The sequence below is a fragment of the Arvicola amphibius genome, chromosome 7 (assembly GCF_903992535.2).
Source record: "Arvicola amphibius chromosome 7, mArvAmp1.2, whole genome shotgun sequence".
Classification (NCBI taxonomy): Eukaryota; Metazoa; Chordata; class Mammalia; order Rodentia; family Cricetidae; genus Arvicola; species Arvicola amphibius.
The window spans coordinates 119,655,894-119,669,915 of NC_052053.1; the positions used below are offsets into that span (position 1 = coordinate 119,655,894).

The following is a 14,022-nucleotide window of genomic DNA, read 5'->3' on the forward strand; positions in this document are numbered from 1 at the left end:
TCAAATTCATTTCCCAGCAACTACATTAGGTAACTCACAACCACTTGTAACTCCAGCTCCAAGGAAATCCAAAGCCCGTGACACCAGCAGGCACTAGAAATCACATATCCACAAACACACACATTTGTACAAAAACATTTTTTTCAAACAATTTTTATCTGTTTTGCTTTTTATTAATTTTTTGTTTTGTTTTTTTCAAAACAGGGTATCTCTGCATAGCTTTGGCTATTTGGGAACTTACGTCTATAGATTAGGTTGGCCACAACCTCAGAGATCCGCCTACCTCTGCCTTTCAAGGCTGAGATTAAAGATGTGCACCACCACCTCCTGGCTCTTGCTATTAATTTTTTATATTATTCATTTTATGTGTGTTTTGCCAGCATGTATGTACGTACCATGTGGTGCCTGTGGTGGCCAGAGGAGAGCATTAGATCCCCTGGAGTTATGAACCATGTGGATGGCAAAAATTGAACCCAGGTTCTCTGAAAAAGCACAAGTGCTCTTAACTGCTGAGCTATCTTGCCAGGCTCACACACAAATATTTTCTAAAATAGCCCATTTTCAGAAAAGTTAAAAAGCGCTCCCATTTATTTTTCTTCTAACATTGTTTTCCCTGTGTTCATGTGTGTCTGTCTGTGCTCGTGTCTCATGACACACATGTGAAAGTCAGGGAACAACTAGAGGGGTTGGTTCTCTCCTTCCACCACACAGCTTCCAGGATCAAATTCAGGCTGTTAGTCTTAGCAGGAAACACCTTTAACAGAAAAGCATCTTGCCGGTTCAAATTTATTTTTATTTTTTTATTTTTTTAAAGATTTATTATTTATTATGTATACAACATTCCTTCCCTGTATGCTTGCATGCCAGAAGAGGGCACCAGATCTCATTACAGATGGTTGTGAGCCACCATGTGGTTGCTGGGAATTGAACTCAGGACCTCTAGAAGAGCAGTCAGTGCTCTTAACCTCTGAGCCATCTCCCCAGCCCCGCCGGTTCAAATTTATATTTCAATACAGATGAACTGTTCGTAAGATATGTTAGAAGGGACTCAAAAGCCGTGCTCATTTAAATCCTATAAAATTTTATTCATTGAGTTGATAGTCTCATAATTTTCAAACATTTTTACCTTTACAAGTTCTTTAAATACAGCATGCTGAATCATTTTTCTTTTGTTCAGACCAGATGCCATCTCTTCAAGATCAATTGCAGACCTTCATAAGTGACAATTGGGGTAAGAAGAAGAAAAGTCAGTTAAGATAATCTGAAAGTATTTCTATCCCATAGAATATAAATGTATTCTATCATTCAAATTAATTGTCTAATTAACATTCATATAATTATTATAGAGTCATAAGATTATACTACAAAGACTGTACCATAAAATACTAGATGTAAAACTTTGGTTAGTTTTAAAGGCTTTCAGTTCAATGCATAAATACTAATTTCTCTGGATATAACTACAAAATATTAATTTTATTTTTCTTAAAGCTTGTAAATTTATACAGAGATTCATACTGACTTTCTAGTTCTAAATTCTTAAATGCTAATAGTTCTGTATCTTCTCCCAAACTATCAGTTTAGAAAGAAGGAATGCTAGGATTAGGATTCAAGAAATTAATAGAGGGCCTATATGGTTCGTATGCCTCCTCCCATGGATATAGTAACAAAGACTGCAGAGTACTCCTTCAAACAGGAACAGAGAAACCAAAATGGAGGACAAAGGAGAATATAATTCTTCACTCACGAAGAAGGCTGACTCATTCAATCTTACCATAATTGCATGAAGAAACAGAACTGTTAAAAAGCTCTTACAATAAAATCATATCCTAACCATAATAAATGACTGAACCCACCCAAATAAAGACGATAGAAGAAAATCTGCAATGCAATGAAGTTATCCTTGGCATGTTCACCATCATTATGGAGATATACAATCTTTCTCTTCCCTCCATCTAAATCTTCCAATCAAGGCTGACCTGAGACTCACTATATAACTAAGGCTAGCCTTGAACTCATGGAACTTCTTTTGTCTTAGTCTCCCAAGCATGAACCATCTCCACAGGCAGTTTTTGGACACGGATCGTTCCAGTGCCATACAGAAGTATTTCATAATAAAGCAAACTTTCCTAATTACCTCCTCAATCCCAGTAAACCAAACTTAGTTTTTACTGTTTTTACACAATTAATTCAACTTACTTAACATTTTCTCTTAATTGCTTCACTAGTTTAATATTAACATCCGCTTCCAATAATGCTGTACATACTTCTTTTAGCATAGCATTTAATACCTGAAAATAAATAAAATTGAAATATGCTTAATGTTTTACTCCAGCAACATAAAAACAGCTGATCACATATCATGTGCTAGTTAATAAAAATATGGCAATACTACTGGAGGAGAAATAAGGTTTTCTATTACCTTTGGAGAAAAATTGTTATTAAATATCTAGTCATTCTATCAAAATAAGGCACGGCATTTAGTTTTGCACAGGTATTAATAACCAAGTATTAATCATCACAATTTTGTTTTTATTAAAGCATTAATAATAAAAACAATACCAAAGGAACAACAGATATTGCCCACAGTGTTTCCTAAATCACTGCAGAATTTTGATACCTATATTTGCAGCTTATGCTTTTTCTAATTGGAGCAGTATGGAAAACAGAAGGCAACTCCTAGCCTTTTAATTCCTACATAAGAGAAATAAAGTAGAAAAGGGGTCTATTTTCCACTGAAAATTCCCTATCACAAGAGTGTGGAGATGCAGGCACTGTGATTAGAAGGTCATGAACTATAAGCACTGTAAGAAAAGATAAAGCTTCAGCTGCTCACTCAAACAGGAACATGCACAGTAGAAAAGAAGCTGCTTAAGAGGAAGAATTTCTGTCTTGATTTGCTCACTGCTTGACCTTTGTGCCAGCAAAATGCCTGTAAATTAAGGCATAGAATTGTCCTTTGTGCACCCTCCAGAGACCTGTGAGGATTCCCGAGCCCTCATCAAGGAGAACTGTCTAGAACTGATTGTTCACCAGAGAGATGGTTTGGCTAATTTGCTAGTGGAACACCAAGGCTAGAAAACCTGTCAACTCAGAAATGGTTGTTCCACTTCCACCAAGTACTTTACACATTGACCTACCAGTCCCCCAGCCCTTTGAGACAGTGTCTCACTATGTAGCCATGGCTGGCCTTGAACTTCTCTATCCTCTTACCTCTACTTTCTAAGTATTGGGACTAGAGGCATGTGTCATCATACCTGGCTTCCTTTGTCTCTATTTTTTGGGGGGGGGAAGTGTGTGGAAAGATGGGAATGTTTTAAAAAAAAAGTCTTGGGACTGGAGAGATGGCTCAGCGGTTAAGAGCACTGGCTATTCCTCCAGAGGTCCTGAGTTCAATTCCCAGGAACCACATGGCGGCTCACAGCTATCTATAATTAGATCAGGTGCCCCCTTCTGGTGTGCAGGCCTACATGAAAACAGAATGTTGTGTGAATAATAAGTTATCTTGAACTCATAATCTGAGATCCTCTGTCTCAACTTTCTGAACACCAAATGTAAGATTTGTCATCTTTCTCAGTCCTGTTTCTCTACCAGAATAATAAAGGCTATAGAACATTAAATATTGCTCAAAAAGCTGTTGTTTTAGTTAGTGTGGGTTATAAGACTAAGCAACAATTTAAGCTGTGATTTAAGTTCTGACTATTAAGGTGAAGCAATGGCAGGAGAGAGGGCTCAGTGGCTGAGAGCACCTGCTGCTCTTCTAGAAGACCCCAGTCTGAGTCCTAGCCCTCAAGCTCCGATACTCAAACTTTCCCTGCACACCTGCACTGTGCGCACATAACCTCATACAGACATACACATAGTTAAAATAAAAAATTTAAGTTTAAAAAAAAAAATGAAGCCGGGTTGGTGGTGGAGCACAACTTCAATGGGAGGCAGAGTTAGGTGGATCTCTGAGGTCAAGGCCAGCCTGGTCTACAAGAGCTAGTTCCAAGACAGCCAGGACTGTGACAGGGAGACACCCTGTTTCGGGGCAGGAGTGTGTGTGTGTGTGTGAAATACCAGGGTAAATTATTTTTCAATGAAAGGCACTTCTTACTGTTATATTTACAGTATTAAATCTACGTCAAATTAAATCACAACTCTAAAGATCATTATTTAGTCCGGCTCTCCCATCCTAGTAACAATGCACACAAATGTATTACACTGTATTTTAATACCTCTTCATTGATAATGGTGGCATTGCTCAATGAGCGTAATGCTGATGTTATTTTTCTTCCAAGATCTGCTAGAACCATCTTGAAGGTTTTAAGATGTACTTAAGAGAACTCTAGAAAGGAAAGAAAACATAAATTGAAAACCATTTCACATTAAGTCCTAACTGAAGAAAAAGAATACTTAAATTCAAATTAAAGTACTCAAAAGTTTAAATACTGTTATTTATAGGCTTCTATAACCTCAACCTGCAACTTTAATACATGCATATCCAAGAGATAAAATGTCTACTTAATTATGATGCCTTACATTTAAATATTTAGAGAATCTTATACATAAATTGTCAGATTTAAAATGTCAAATAAGCCAAGCTGTGGTGGCGCACACCTTTAATCCCAGCACTTGGAAGAGAGGCAGGATGATCTCTGTGAGTTCAAGGCCAGCCTGGTCTACAAGAGCTAGTTCCAGGACAGGCTCCAAAGCTACAGAGAAACCCTGTCTCAAAAAAACAAAATAAAATAAATAAAAGATAAAATGTTAAATAACATCTGCTGAGGCAATAACAATATGATCTTTAATAACTGTGTTCTCTTTTGGTACATGCTCATGAGTATGAGTAACTGAATGCTACACCATGCCCACTGTAAATAACAGGAGAAGCAAACTCTCCAGAAATGGTGCTTAATTTCCACCTCAAGGACTCCGAGCTATTTTGAATGTCACTTTTAGGTAGAAAAGAAAAAACAAAAGGAAAACTTAACCTTAATTCATAAATCGCTTAACTCTTCTAGCCCCAAACAAATCAACCGCTGAGTCATTAACTACACTGACAGTCACCTGCTAAATTGTTCCTTTAATCCCAGCACTTGGGACTCAGATGTAATCCTCTGAGTTAGAAGCCAGTCAGTTCTACAGAGTTCCAGACCAGCTGAGGCTATGTAATAAGACCCATCTCAAAAATAAAAAATCACATTACTTCATTTTAATACTTCTAACCACCAAGGAAATAATTACTCTTCCCATTCTAAAGTGATTTCCTGATTTCTTTTTTCCCTGAGACAGGGTTTCTCTGTGTAACTCTGGCTGTCCTGGAACTCGCTCTGTAGACCAGGCTGGCCTCTAGCTCCCAAGTGCTAGGATTAAAGATGTGTGCCACCACTGTCCAGCTGATTTCCTGAGTTCTTAACTCCAAAATACAGTAACCTCAAAATTCCTTTCCCTTAAGCCAGGCATGGGGTACACTTCTGAAATCCTAGCACTTGAAAACATGGGAGCAGGAGGAACAGTGAAGAGCTGGAGGGCAGACTGAGTTTCATGAGAAACTCTACAACAAAAACAGAATAAAGGTATAGTTTTTTCTTTTTTTCTTTTTTTTTGGTTTTTCGAGACAGGGTTTCTCTGCAGCTTTTTTAGAGCCTGTCCTGGAACTAGCTCTTGTAGACCAGGCTGGTCTCGAACTCACAGAGATCCGCCTGCCTCTGCCTCCCAAGTGCTGGGATTAAAGGCGTGCGCCACCACCACCCAGCTAAAGGTATAGTTTTATAAAAGAATACAGATAGATATAAAAGTATACAGACTGCTTCAAGTAGGGATGATAGACTCACAGAAGTAAGTAAATACTGCCAGCCCCAAACACGCTTTAGTTACTAGCTAGTGAGGCAAGGTCCATGAATGAACAGCAGAATAAATGCCAAAACAAATTCCTCTTCCTGACTACGAAGTAGAACCCAGTTCCTGCATCTATGGTCTGCAGCCTGTCTTTGTTGCTAGTCTCTGGACTGCAACTACAGCACTGGCTTCAACTTGCCGAACTTTAGACTTGTCAGCCTCCGTAGTTTGTCTGAGCTAATTCCTACAGTTCCTGAATATGGGCAGGCTAAATAGGCAGGAAAGCTGGCAAAAGGGAATTTGATAACTGTGAAATGGAAAAAGCAGAAATACAAACATGGGATAGCCATAGGGGGTGGTGACAAGGCTATACAGTTTTTAAAGGCTTTGAAAACAGTCTTTAAACAATATTGGCCAAAAGATAACTGTTTAAAATAATTATTTTGGCACTCTTTTTGAGATGTCTAGACTTGATTCCATTTGGCAGAGTATACAAGAAACTAAAAATAAGACAAAAAAAAAAAAAACCTGGGCATAGTGGTGCGTGTCTTTAATCCCAGCACTCAAGAGGTAAAGGCTCTGTGAGTTCAAGGCCAGTCTGTCTATGTATAGAGTTTCAGGAAGGCAGAGCTAGCTAGAAAGACCCAATATCAAAAAGAGAAAGAGACAGAGAGAGAGAGAAGAGGGAAGGGGAGGGAAGAGGGATGGAGGAAAAGAGAGAAAAGAAAAATGGACTGGAGAGATGGTTCAGCAGTTAAAACTTTTTGCTCTTCTGGAGAACTTGATTCCCCCCTCCCCCGTTCACACCTAAAGTCAGTTCCAAGGAAGTCAGGTGCCCTCTTGTGACTCCCACACACCTGTACTCACACAAATGGCAAACATTTATACAGATTCATACACATAAATAATAAACATAAATCCTTTAAAAAAATAAGGGGCTGAAGATAAGAACTATTCCAGGTTCAATTCCCAGCACCCACATGGCAGCTGACAACACAGCTCACAACTGCCTGTAACTCCAGTGCTAGGGAATCTTCTGGTCTCCTCTTCCACCACCAGGTATGCATGTGGTACACAGACATACATGTAGGCAAAAAACTCCACAAACATAAAAAATGAAATAAAAAGGTTAATTCAAAAGGAAAACAGTAAGAAAAGAGCTAATGTATCTGCCAGAGGGAGATTTAAGAGACTGAAATTAGGTGAGTTAAACATACAGGAAAAGAAGATGAATTCAGGATCTATTACAGAAAGGAAATATCTAGGGCTAATTAGAAAACATTACATTCAAACTCAAGCAAAATTAAGTAATTTAAAAATTAAAAATAATTACTATTTCCAGGAGTGGTGGTAGACACCTTTAATCCCAGCACTCGGGAGGCAGAGGCAGAGGATCTCTGTGAGTTCGAGGTCAGCCTGGTCTACAAGCACTTTGGTGTCCAGGACAGGCACCAAAGCCACAGAGAAACCCTGTTTTGAAAAACCAAAATAAATAAATAAATAAATAAAAACTAAAGCTGGCTGTGGTGGTCCAGCAGAAGAGACAGAGGTAGACAGATCTCTGAGTTGGAGGTCAGCCAGGGTGATACAGTGAAACCCTGTCTTAAAAAAATTAAAAATTTAAAGCCGGGTGGTGGTGGCGCATGCCTTTAATCCCAGCACTCGGGAGGCAGAGGCAGGCGGATCTCTGTGAGTTCGAGACCAGCCTGGTCTACAAGAGCTAGTTCCAGGACAGGCTCCAAAGCTACAGAGAAACCCTGTCTCGAAAAAAACAAAAAAAAAAAAATTAAAAATTTAAATTAAAATTTTAAATTATTGCTGACATGATGAAAATGAGAAAAGTTTTACTTACCTTGAGCAAAGGTTCTTTTGTTGTTTTTTTAAGTTACATGGTTGTTTAACCTCAAAGAGTAACTACTTCATGGAAAAGATTAAAGGTTTATTTCTTATCCCATATCCAATAAACTGAGTCAATTCATGGAAGAAGTGGGATGCTTCTACTTGTCACCTTTCATCACTGCTATCAGTAGTGACATAGTCCTATCTGTGCCACCACAATGAACATAAGGTGACATCATAAAAAGAACATCCTCCATTTTAAAAAGTTAGAATCTAGGGGCTGGAGAGGTGGCTCACAGGTTAAAAACACTAGCTCTTGCAGACATTCTGGGTTTGATTTCCAGCACTCACTTGGTGGTTTACAGCTCATCTGAAGATCTGGAGCTGTAGGCCTTAGATGAGTGAGAACATGTGATGTTTGGGACTGGGGCTCTAACTAAACCTGAGGCCCACCATTTTGGCTAGCTGGCTGGCTCTGAGCCCCCTCAGTGCTGGTGTACTGGCACACACAGCTTTCATGTGGGTACTGGGGTTTAAACTAGGATCCTCAAGCTTGCCTAGCACATGCTCTTAGGCACTGAGCCATTTCCCAGACACCTCATTATCATTTAAAATTGTATTTATTTCCAGAGCAAGCATGGATTTATTAAGGAAATATGAGGAAAACTCCAGAGGATGGATGGGGTTCCGGGGGATGGAATACCCTGCTCTTTTAAAACAGAGCCTGTTCTGTAGCCCAGGTTGACCCTTTGCCTAGGTCTCTTCTGAATGCTGGCATTACAGGTTGCATTATCATGCCTAGCCTAACTGAAGTATTCTCTACTTTTTCTTGCATTAGCCTATGAAGTTGGCGGGAGAGATAGCTCATGTGGAAAAGTGCTTGCTACGCAATCATGAGGACTTGAGTCCAAACCTTTTTCATATCTTAAAACTCTTGGTAAAAATATAGTCAAGAATCAAGAGTAATTGAGATTTTGTTTAATTATGCCCAGCAACAATATTTTGATTTACTAAAGTTGTCTAAAGGATCTGGGGAGATAGCTCAGCCACTGAAGTGCCTTATATACACAATGACCTGGATTTGATTCCAGGAACCCATATAAAATAGCCAGGCTGTGGTTACACATACATGCAATCTCAGTGCTGGGGGTGTGGAAACAGGCAGAACCAGGGGCTTCCAGCCAGATTATCCTACTTGGCCAGTGCCAGGCCAGCAAGAGACCATATCTCAAAAAACAAAGTAGACACAGCCTAAAGTGACTGCAGAAACGAGGAAAGGGAAAAGGGCTCACTGCTGGGGTGGGGAAGGAGTAGAGAGGTGTATATTAGGGTACAAGTGATCAGAGGGGAAGAGAGGAAAAATAGGATAGGATTCTAATTAGGTAGAGGAGGGGGATAAATACAGAGGACAGACAGGAGTGTAGTGATATTTTGTATGTAATCTAACAAATAAAGTTGCCTGAAGATCAGAGGGCAGAGCTAAGGCACAGAGGTCAGGCAGGCTGGCGCACACCTTTAATCCCAGCCAGAGGCAGATCTCTCAGAGTTCAAAGCCACCCAGGGCTAAACGAAATTGATCCAGTCTAAAAGAGAGACAGAGCCAGGCGGTGGTGGCTCACACCTTTAATCCCAGTACTTGGGATTCACATGCCTTTAATGCCAGAATTTAGGGAGGTAGAGACAGGAGTGATATGGCTGGGTGGAGAGAGGAATATAAGGCGGGAGGAGACAGGAGCTCAGATGTAGTCAGAGGATGCAGACTGAGATGTGGTCTGAACGTGCAGTCTGAAGATTTGATAGAGGTAAAAGGCTGGCTGCACTGTTTCTCTGGTCTCAGCTTTCACCCCCAATATCTGACTCCAGGTTTTTATTATTAAGACCAATCAGAATTCGAGCTACACAGGAGGGTAAAACAACCAAAATAAGAGTGTTTGAAGGAAGTCATACTATTAACACTCTACCTAAAAACAAAACAAAAAAGCTACAATATAATTAAGTCTGTATATGAATATACATATATAGTTTAAATGAAATTTTCTCATCTGGACTAACAATGTTCCCTCCAAGAACCAAAAACCATCTAATAAAAATGCAACACCATGCATGAGAAGGCTTCTTTTGGGTTGTGCAAGAGACTCCCAAAACATGAAGGGCTATTGCTATCACCCTTGGTTGCTCCCCCGCTCCAGAAGCAGAAAGCAAGTCCCTATTAATGAAAACACTACATAGTTCAGACACAGGGCCCAAAGACCTCAGAGCAGAAATCTCCCTCCCTGAAGATTAACTTTCTTGGTACCAGAGGGCGCCATGCAAGCTTCAAAAGGAGGGAAGCAACCAGCGGTCCTACCCAGCTATGACTGTTATCAAGCAGAGCAACCAGTATGGTACAACAATATAGCAAGGGTGCAGTAGTGGCACACATACCCTGCAGTAACCAACAGCTCTCAGCTGGCTTTAACTTTACACAGAAATTATAGGAAACTAAGGAATGCTCAGAGCAGGAGAAACAGCCTTCCTCATGGACGAACACACCAACTGGTTATCTGATACCAAATGGTCAGCCCTGAAAACCTACATACAAGTCATATACAGACTGAGAAGGGTGTATTTATGTATTTAGGAATATATACATATACATACATGAATGTAACAACAGTTAATAAAAAAACATGAATTTTAAAGTGAGCAAGGGTATATAGGAGGGTTTTTAGGGAGGAAAGGGAAGGGGGAAATTAAAAAATTACATTATAATCTCAAAAATTAAAAAATAACTTTAAAAAGATTTTACAATAAAAAGAAAAAAGACCCTGATAGGTGGAAGTTAGGCAAGGAGGAACAGATATCCAACATTCTCCTCTAGTTTCTCCTTCAGACCTGCAGACACATATACACGTGCTCAAACACATAAACATATACCTCCCTCCCTTCCCCATACCACACCCAATAAACGAGAATAGTAACTATCAAAAACAAAAGGGTGAGTGTAGCAGTGCACAGCTTTTATTTTGGAAGGGAGACTCCTAGAAGACCTCGGCGACCTAAATAGCAAGTTCTAGGCCAGCCAGGGCTACATAGTAAGATCCTGTGAAAAAAAGAAAAAGGAAAAGGGGGAAAAAGGAGGGCGGGTAAGAAAGGAAAAGAAAAGAGGGGAAAAAAAACCTACAAGAACAAAATATTGTCAAAAGGAAAACTGAAAACAAAAACTGCAAAAACAAAACACAAAAAACCTTGGAAATAGTTGTTGCTTTTGAAACTGAAGAGAGCACTGATGGGGAAAAAAGGAAAAGAGGAGGAAGGCACAAGCACAAGCAATGTTACATTAGTTACATTTATACAAAGCCTATCAGCTCAAAATAAAAGTCTCTGTCAGAGTCTCCAGGGACAAGGACATCAGAGGAAAAAATAATAAAATGTTTCAGAGAAGCAGTCTTATCTAAACTTCTGATTAGGTACAGCCAGCTCTAGCAAACTCTACCTCAGCAGCATTCCTCAAGTCAAACAGGAATGAAACTGTCTTCAACGTTTTGCTTGTTTTGTTTTCAAGACAGGGTTTCTCTCTGTAGCCCTGGCTGTCCTGGAACTCACCCCATAGACCAGGCTGGTCTCGAACTCAGAGAACTGCCTGCCTCTGCCTCTTCAGTGCTGAGATTAAGTCATGCACCACAATAGCCCCAGCTTGTCCTCAATTTTTAAAATATCTTAGGCAGAGGAACATTACAGGTATATTTTATTTTACCAGGAGGATCACTTAAGACCATGGCTCCAAGGTCAGCCAAGGCAACATATTAAGATCTAGTCTCAAAAAGGAAAGCAAAAACTGTATGTACACACATAAACATATGTACCTGTATTTAAAACATCTTTGGAAACAACAGCAAATACATCCAATGGAGAAAAACCCGAGAGTCAGAGTATCTCCAAGTACTAGCCATAATCCCAAAGCTTACAAGAGAAATAAAAGTGCTCCTGAACAACAACAAAAATACACGAGACAGCCTACAGGACTGACTGACCAAACGTTTGTAAAAAGAAGAGGAACAAGGCAAAAATTATTCCAGCGTTTCCAGTTTGAATAGCCAGGCGGCTAACAACGGCATTAACCAATGAATGGGAGCAAAGGGAAGCTGCTGTGAAAGTTAGAAAGATCAATACAGGGGAAAAAAATCCAAGGGTCTTAGTTATTCATAACTCCTATAACTTAAGTAAAATGTCTAGATAAGTGTTCCTTTTATTACACTGCTTTGTTCTGTATCTTAGGAGTGGGGTACTGATAATGATGCCCAGGCTTGCCTCCAATTCCTGTGCTCAAATTATTTCCCAGCCTACAAAGCAGCCAGACACATGGCTTTAAAAAAAACTGAACATACACATTACACAACAAAAAACACACTGCTTCTATACATTTCAACATATATAGTGCATAACCTGGTGGAAAATGGGAAATGGAAGCAGTGAACTTGCTTTGGGCCTACTGAGTCCACAGAAAGTGCAAAACTCTCAAATTGAAGGCTAGGGAAAAAATGCATACCCTATGGGAATAATGCATGAACACAACACATGTAGGTGAGAACACTCAAGGGGAACCGATGAAGAGCATGCATTCTCACAATAAGGGGCAAATGTAAGAGCAGATCAACCAAGACAAAAGCATCCCAAGAGACTAAAAGTTTTTACTCCAAAAGCACACTGACAAAACCTTAGAAGCAAAAAAAGCTACCATGGCAGGCACAGAACGTTACAGGAGCATACCTTGTATAGTACTCTTTATTTATTAAGACAGAAAAGACTATTCAGTTTCAAAAGGTTGAGGTGCACAGGTTTGAGGGAACGTCTCCCTCTTCTTTTGCACACTACTGGTATGTCCTAGGTATTGTACTAAATGTGCTACCTAACCCTCTTCTATTCTCATAAGCCTGTTAGGAAATGGATGCTTGATTTCAACAGCAAGTAGTTCAGACAAATCTCTTAAGGGGCAATTAACTTTCATCCCCCATACCTCTTCATGCCTAACTAGAGTTTCTCATTATTCGTCAGACTATCACATATTATTTACGGACTTTTTCCTCCTCTGTACTCCTAGCATCTCTATGTTGGGGCTTGTGTCCTTCATTACTTTATCCTTATTAGCTTAAAAAAAAGAAAATAAAGTTCCATAAACATTTTGTTCAAACAACTAAGTGAAGACTAGCAACAAGAAAATCGATATAAACTTAGAGGTGGTGGCACAGACAGATGGATCTCAGTGAGTTCAAAGTCGGCCTGGTCTACAACGCAAGTTCCAGGACAGTCAGGGTTGTTACACAAAGAAACCTTGTCTCGAAAAACCAAAATAAAGGGAAAAAGTTTCAAAAAACAAATGCATTATCAGTACTGTAAACTAATAAAAAACAAAGTCGTCACTATATTTTCTTTGTCACTGAACTATCTTATTCATTTAGCCAAGATCTACTACGTGCAGAAAGAACAATATGTTAAGAACTAAAAGAAAAACAAAATCCAATACACATCAGAAGGCTTTGAGCAAGTAGCCTCATCTAAGTTTAGGAAAGCCATTGAGACTACAAATGTTTACATCTTATTTGGCTCGGATAAATCTGAAGACAAAGGGTAAACAGCGCATCCTTTAGTAAAACTTGGGACGGAGGACAAGAGATAAAAGTGGTGGGGCACCTCCGCCTCGGCGATCGCAGCCTGCGGCGACGAGGGAAAACTCCCGCAGAAGCGTCCCGCCCAAACTAAGGGTCCGGCTACCCCGGCTACTTTCTCAGCAGCGCAGAGCGAGGAAAACCCCCACACTCACCGCGAAAGGCACCACTAAAGCCGTGGCCCCCCAGGGCCGGCGAGTCCGTGGCGAGGCCCCGCGCCACAGAATGACACCCAGGAACACTGGAAGCAGAAGGACAGGGACGACCCCGCAGCTCAACTTCCCAGCTACAGACAGTAGGGGCCCAGCGCCCAGCACCGTGAAGCCAACTCCCACCAGCTGGAACACCGACGACAGCCACCGAACCTTCCGCCCAATGAGGAGACGTCATCACTCAGCGTGGGCCAGCCCTTCGTGGAGAAAACACACTTCCGCTTCCGGGGCACAAAGCCGCGTTCCGGCGGCCGCCTACGCGAAGGATTGAGGGGCGTTCTTTGCTGGGGCTGACCTTTGACCTTAGTATGCTTCCTGTACGTCACTGCGGCGGCCAGCTAGCGGCGAAGCCGGCTCTCTCCGGGTGCTATCTCGGGGGACAGTCGGGACTCGAAGAGCCACCTGGAGAAAGAGCGGCTAGGCGACAGTGTGCAGGAGGACCCGGCGAGGGGGCGAAGCTCGGGGCTTCCGCAGCCGCCAGAGGCGGGAATCCCCGAAGGGGCGGG

At 40.8% G+C, this 14,022-nt stretch overlaps 1 protein-coding gene across 2 annotated transcripts in view; it reads right to left on the bottom strand.

The window, feature by feature from the left end:
• The window catches only part of LOC119818531 (signal recognition particle 54 kDa protein), a 67,420-nt gene extending 53,599 nt beyond the window's left edge, over positions 1–13,821 (bottom strand). Inside the window, exons 1-4 of one of the 2 annotated variants that reach the window (XM_038335997.1) lie at positions 13,460–13,821; positions 4,218–4,327; positions 2,197–2,288; positions 1,127–1,211 (exon numbers count right to left, since the gene is read on the bottom strand). In XM_038335997.1, the coding sequence (XP_038191925.1) occupies positions 1,127–1,211; positions 2,197–2,288; positions 4,218–4,295 (255 nt within the window). In that variant the 5' untranslated portion in view covers positions 4,296–4,327; positions 13,460–13,821. The remainder of the gene's footprint in view (positions 1–1,126; positions 1,212–2,196; positions 2,289–4,217; positions 4,328–13,459) is intronic. The other variant, XM_038335993.2, reaches the window with a different exon arrangement.
• Positions 13,822–14,022: the final 201 nt, after the last annotated feature.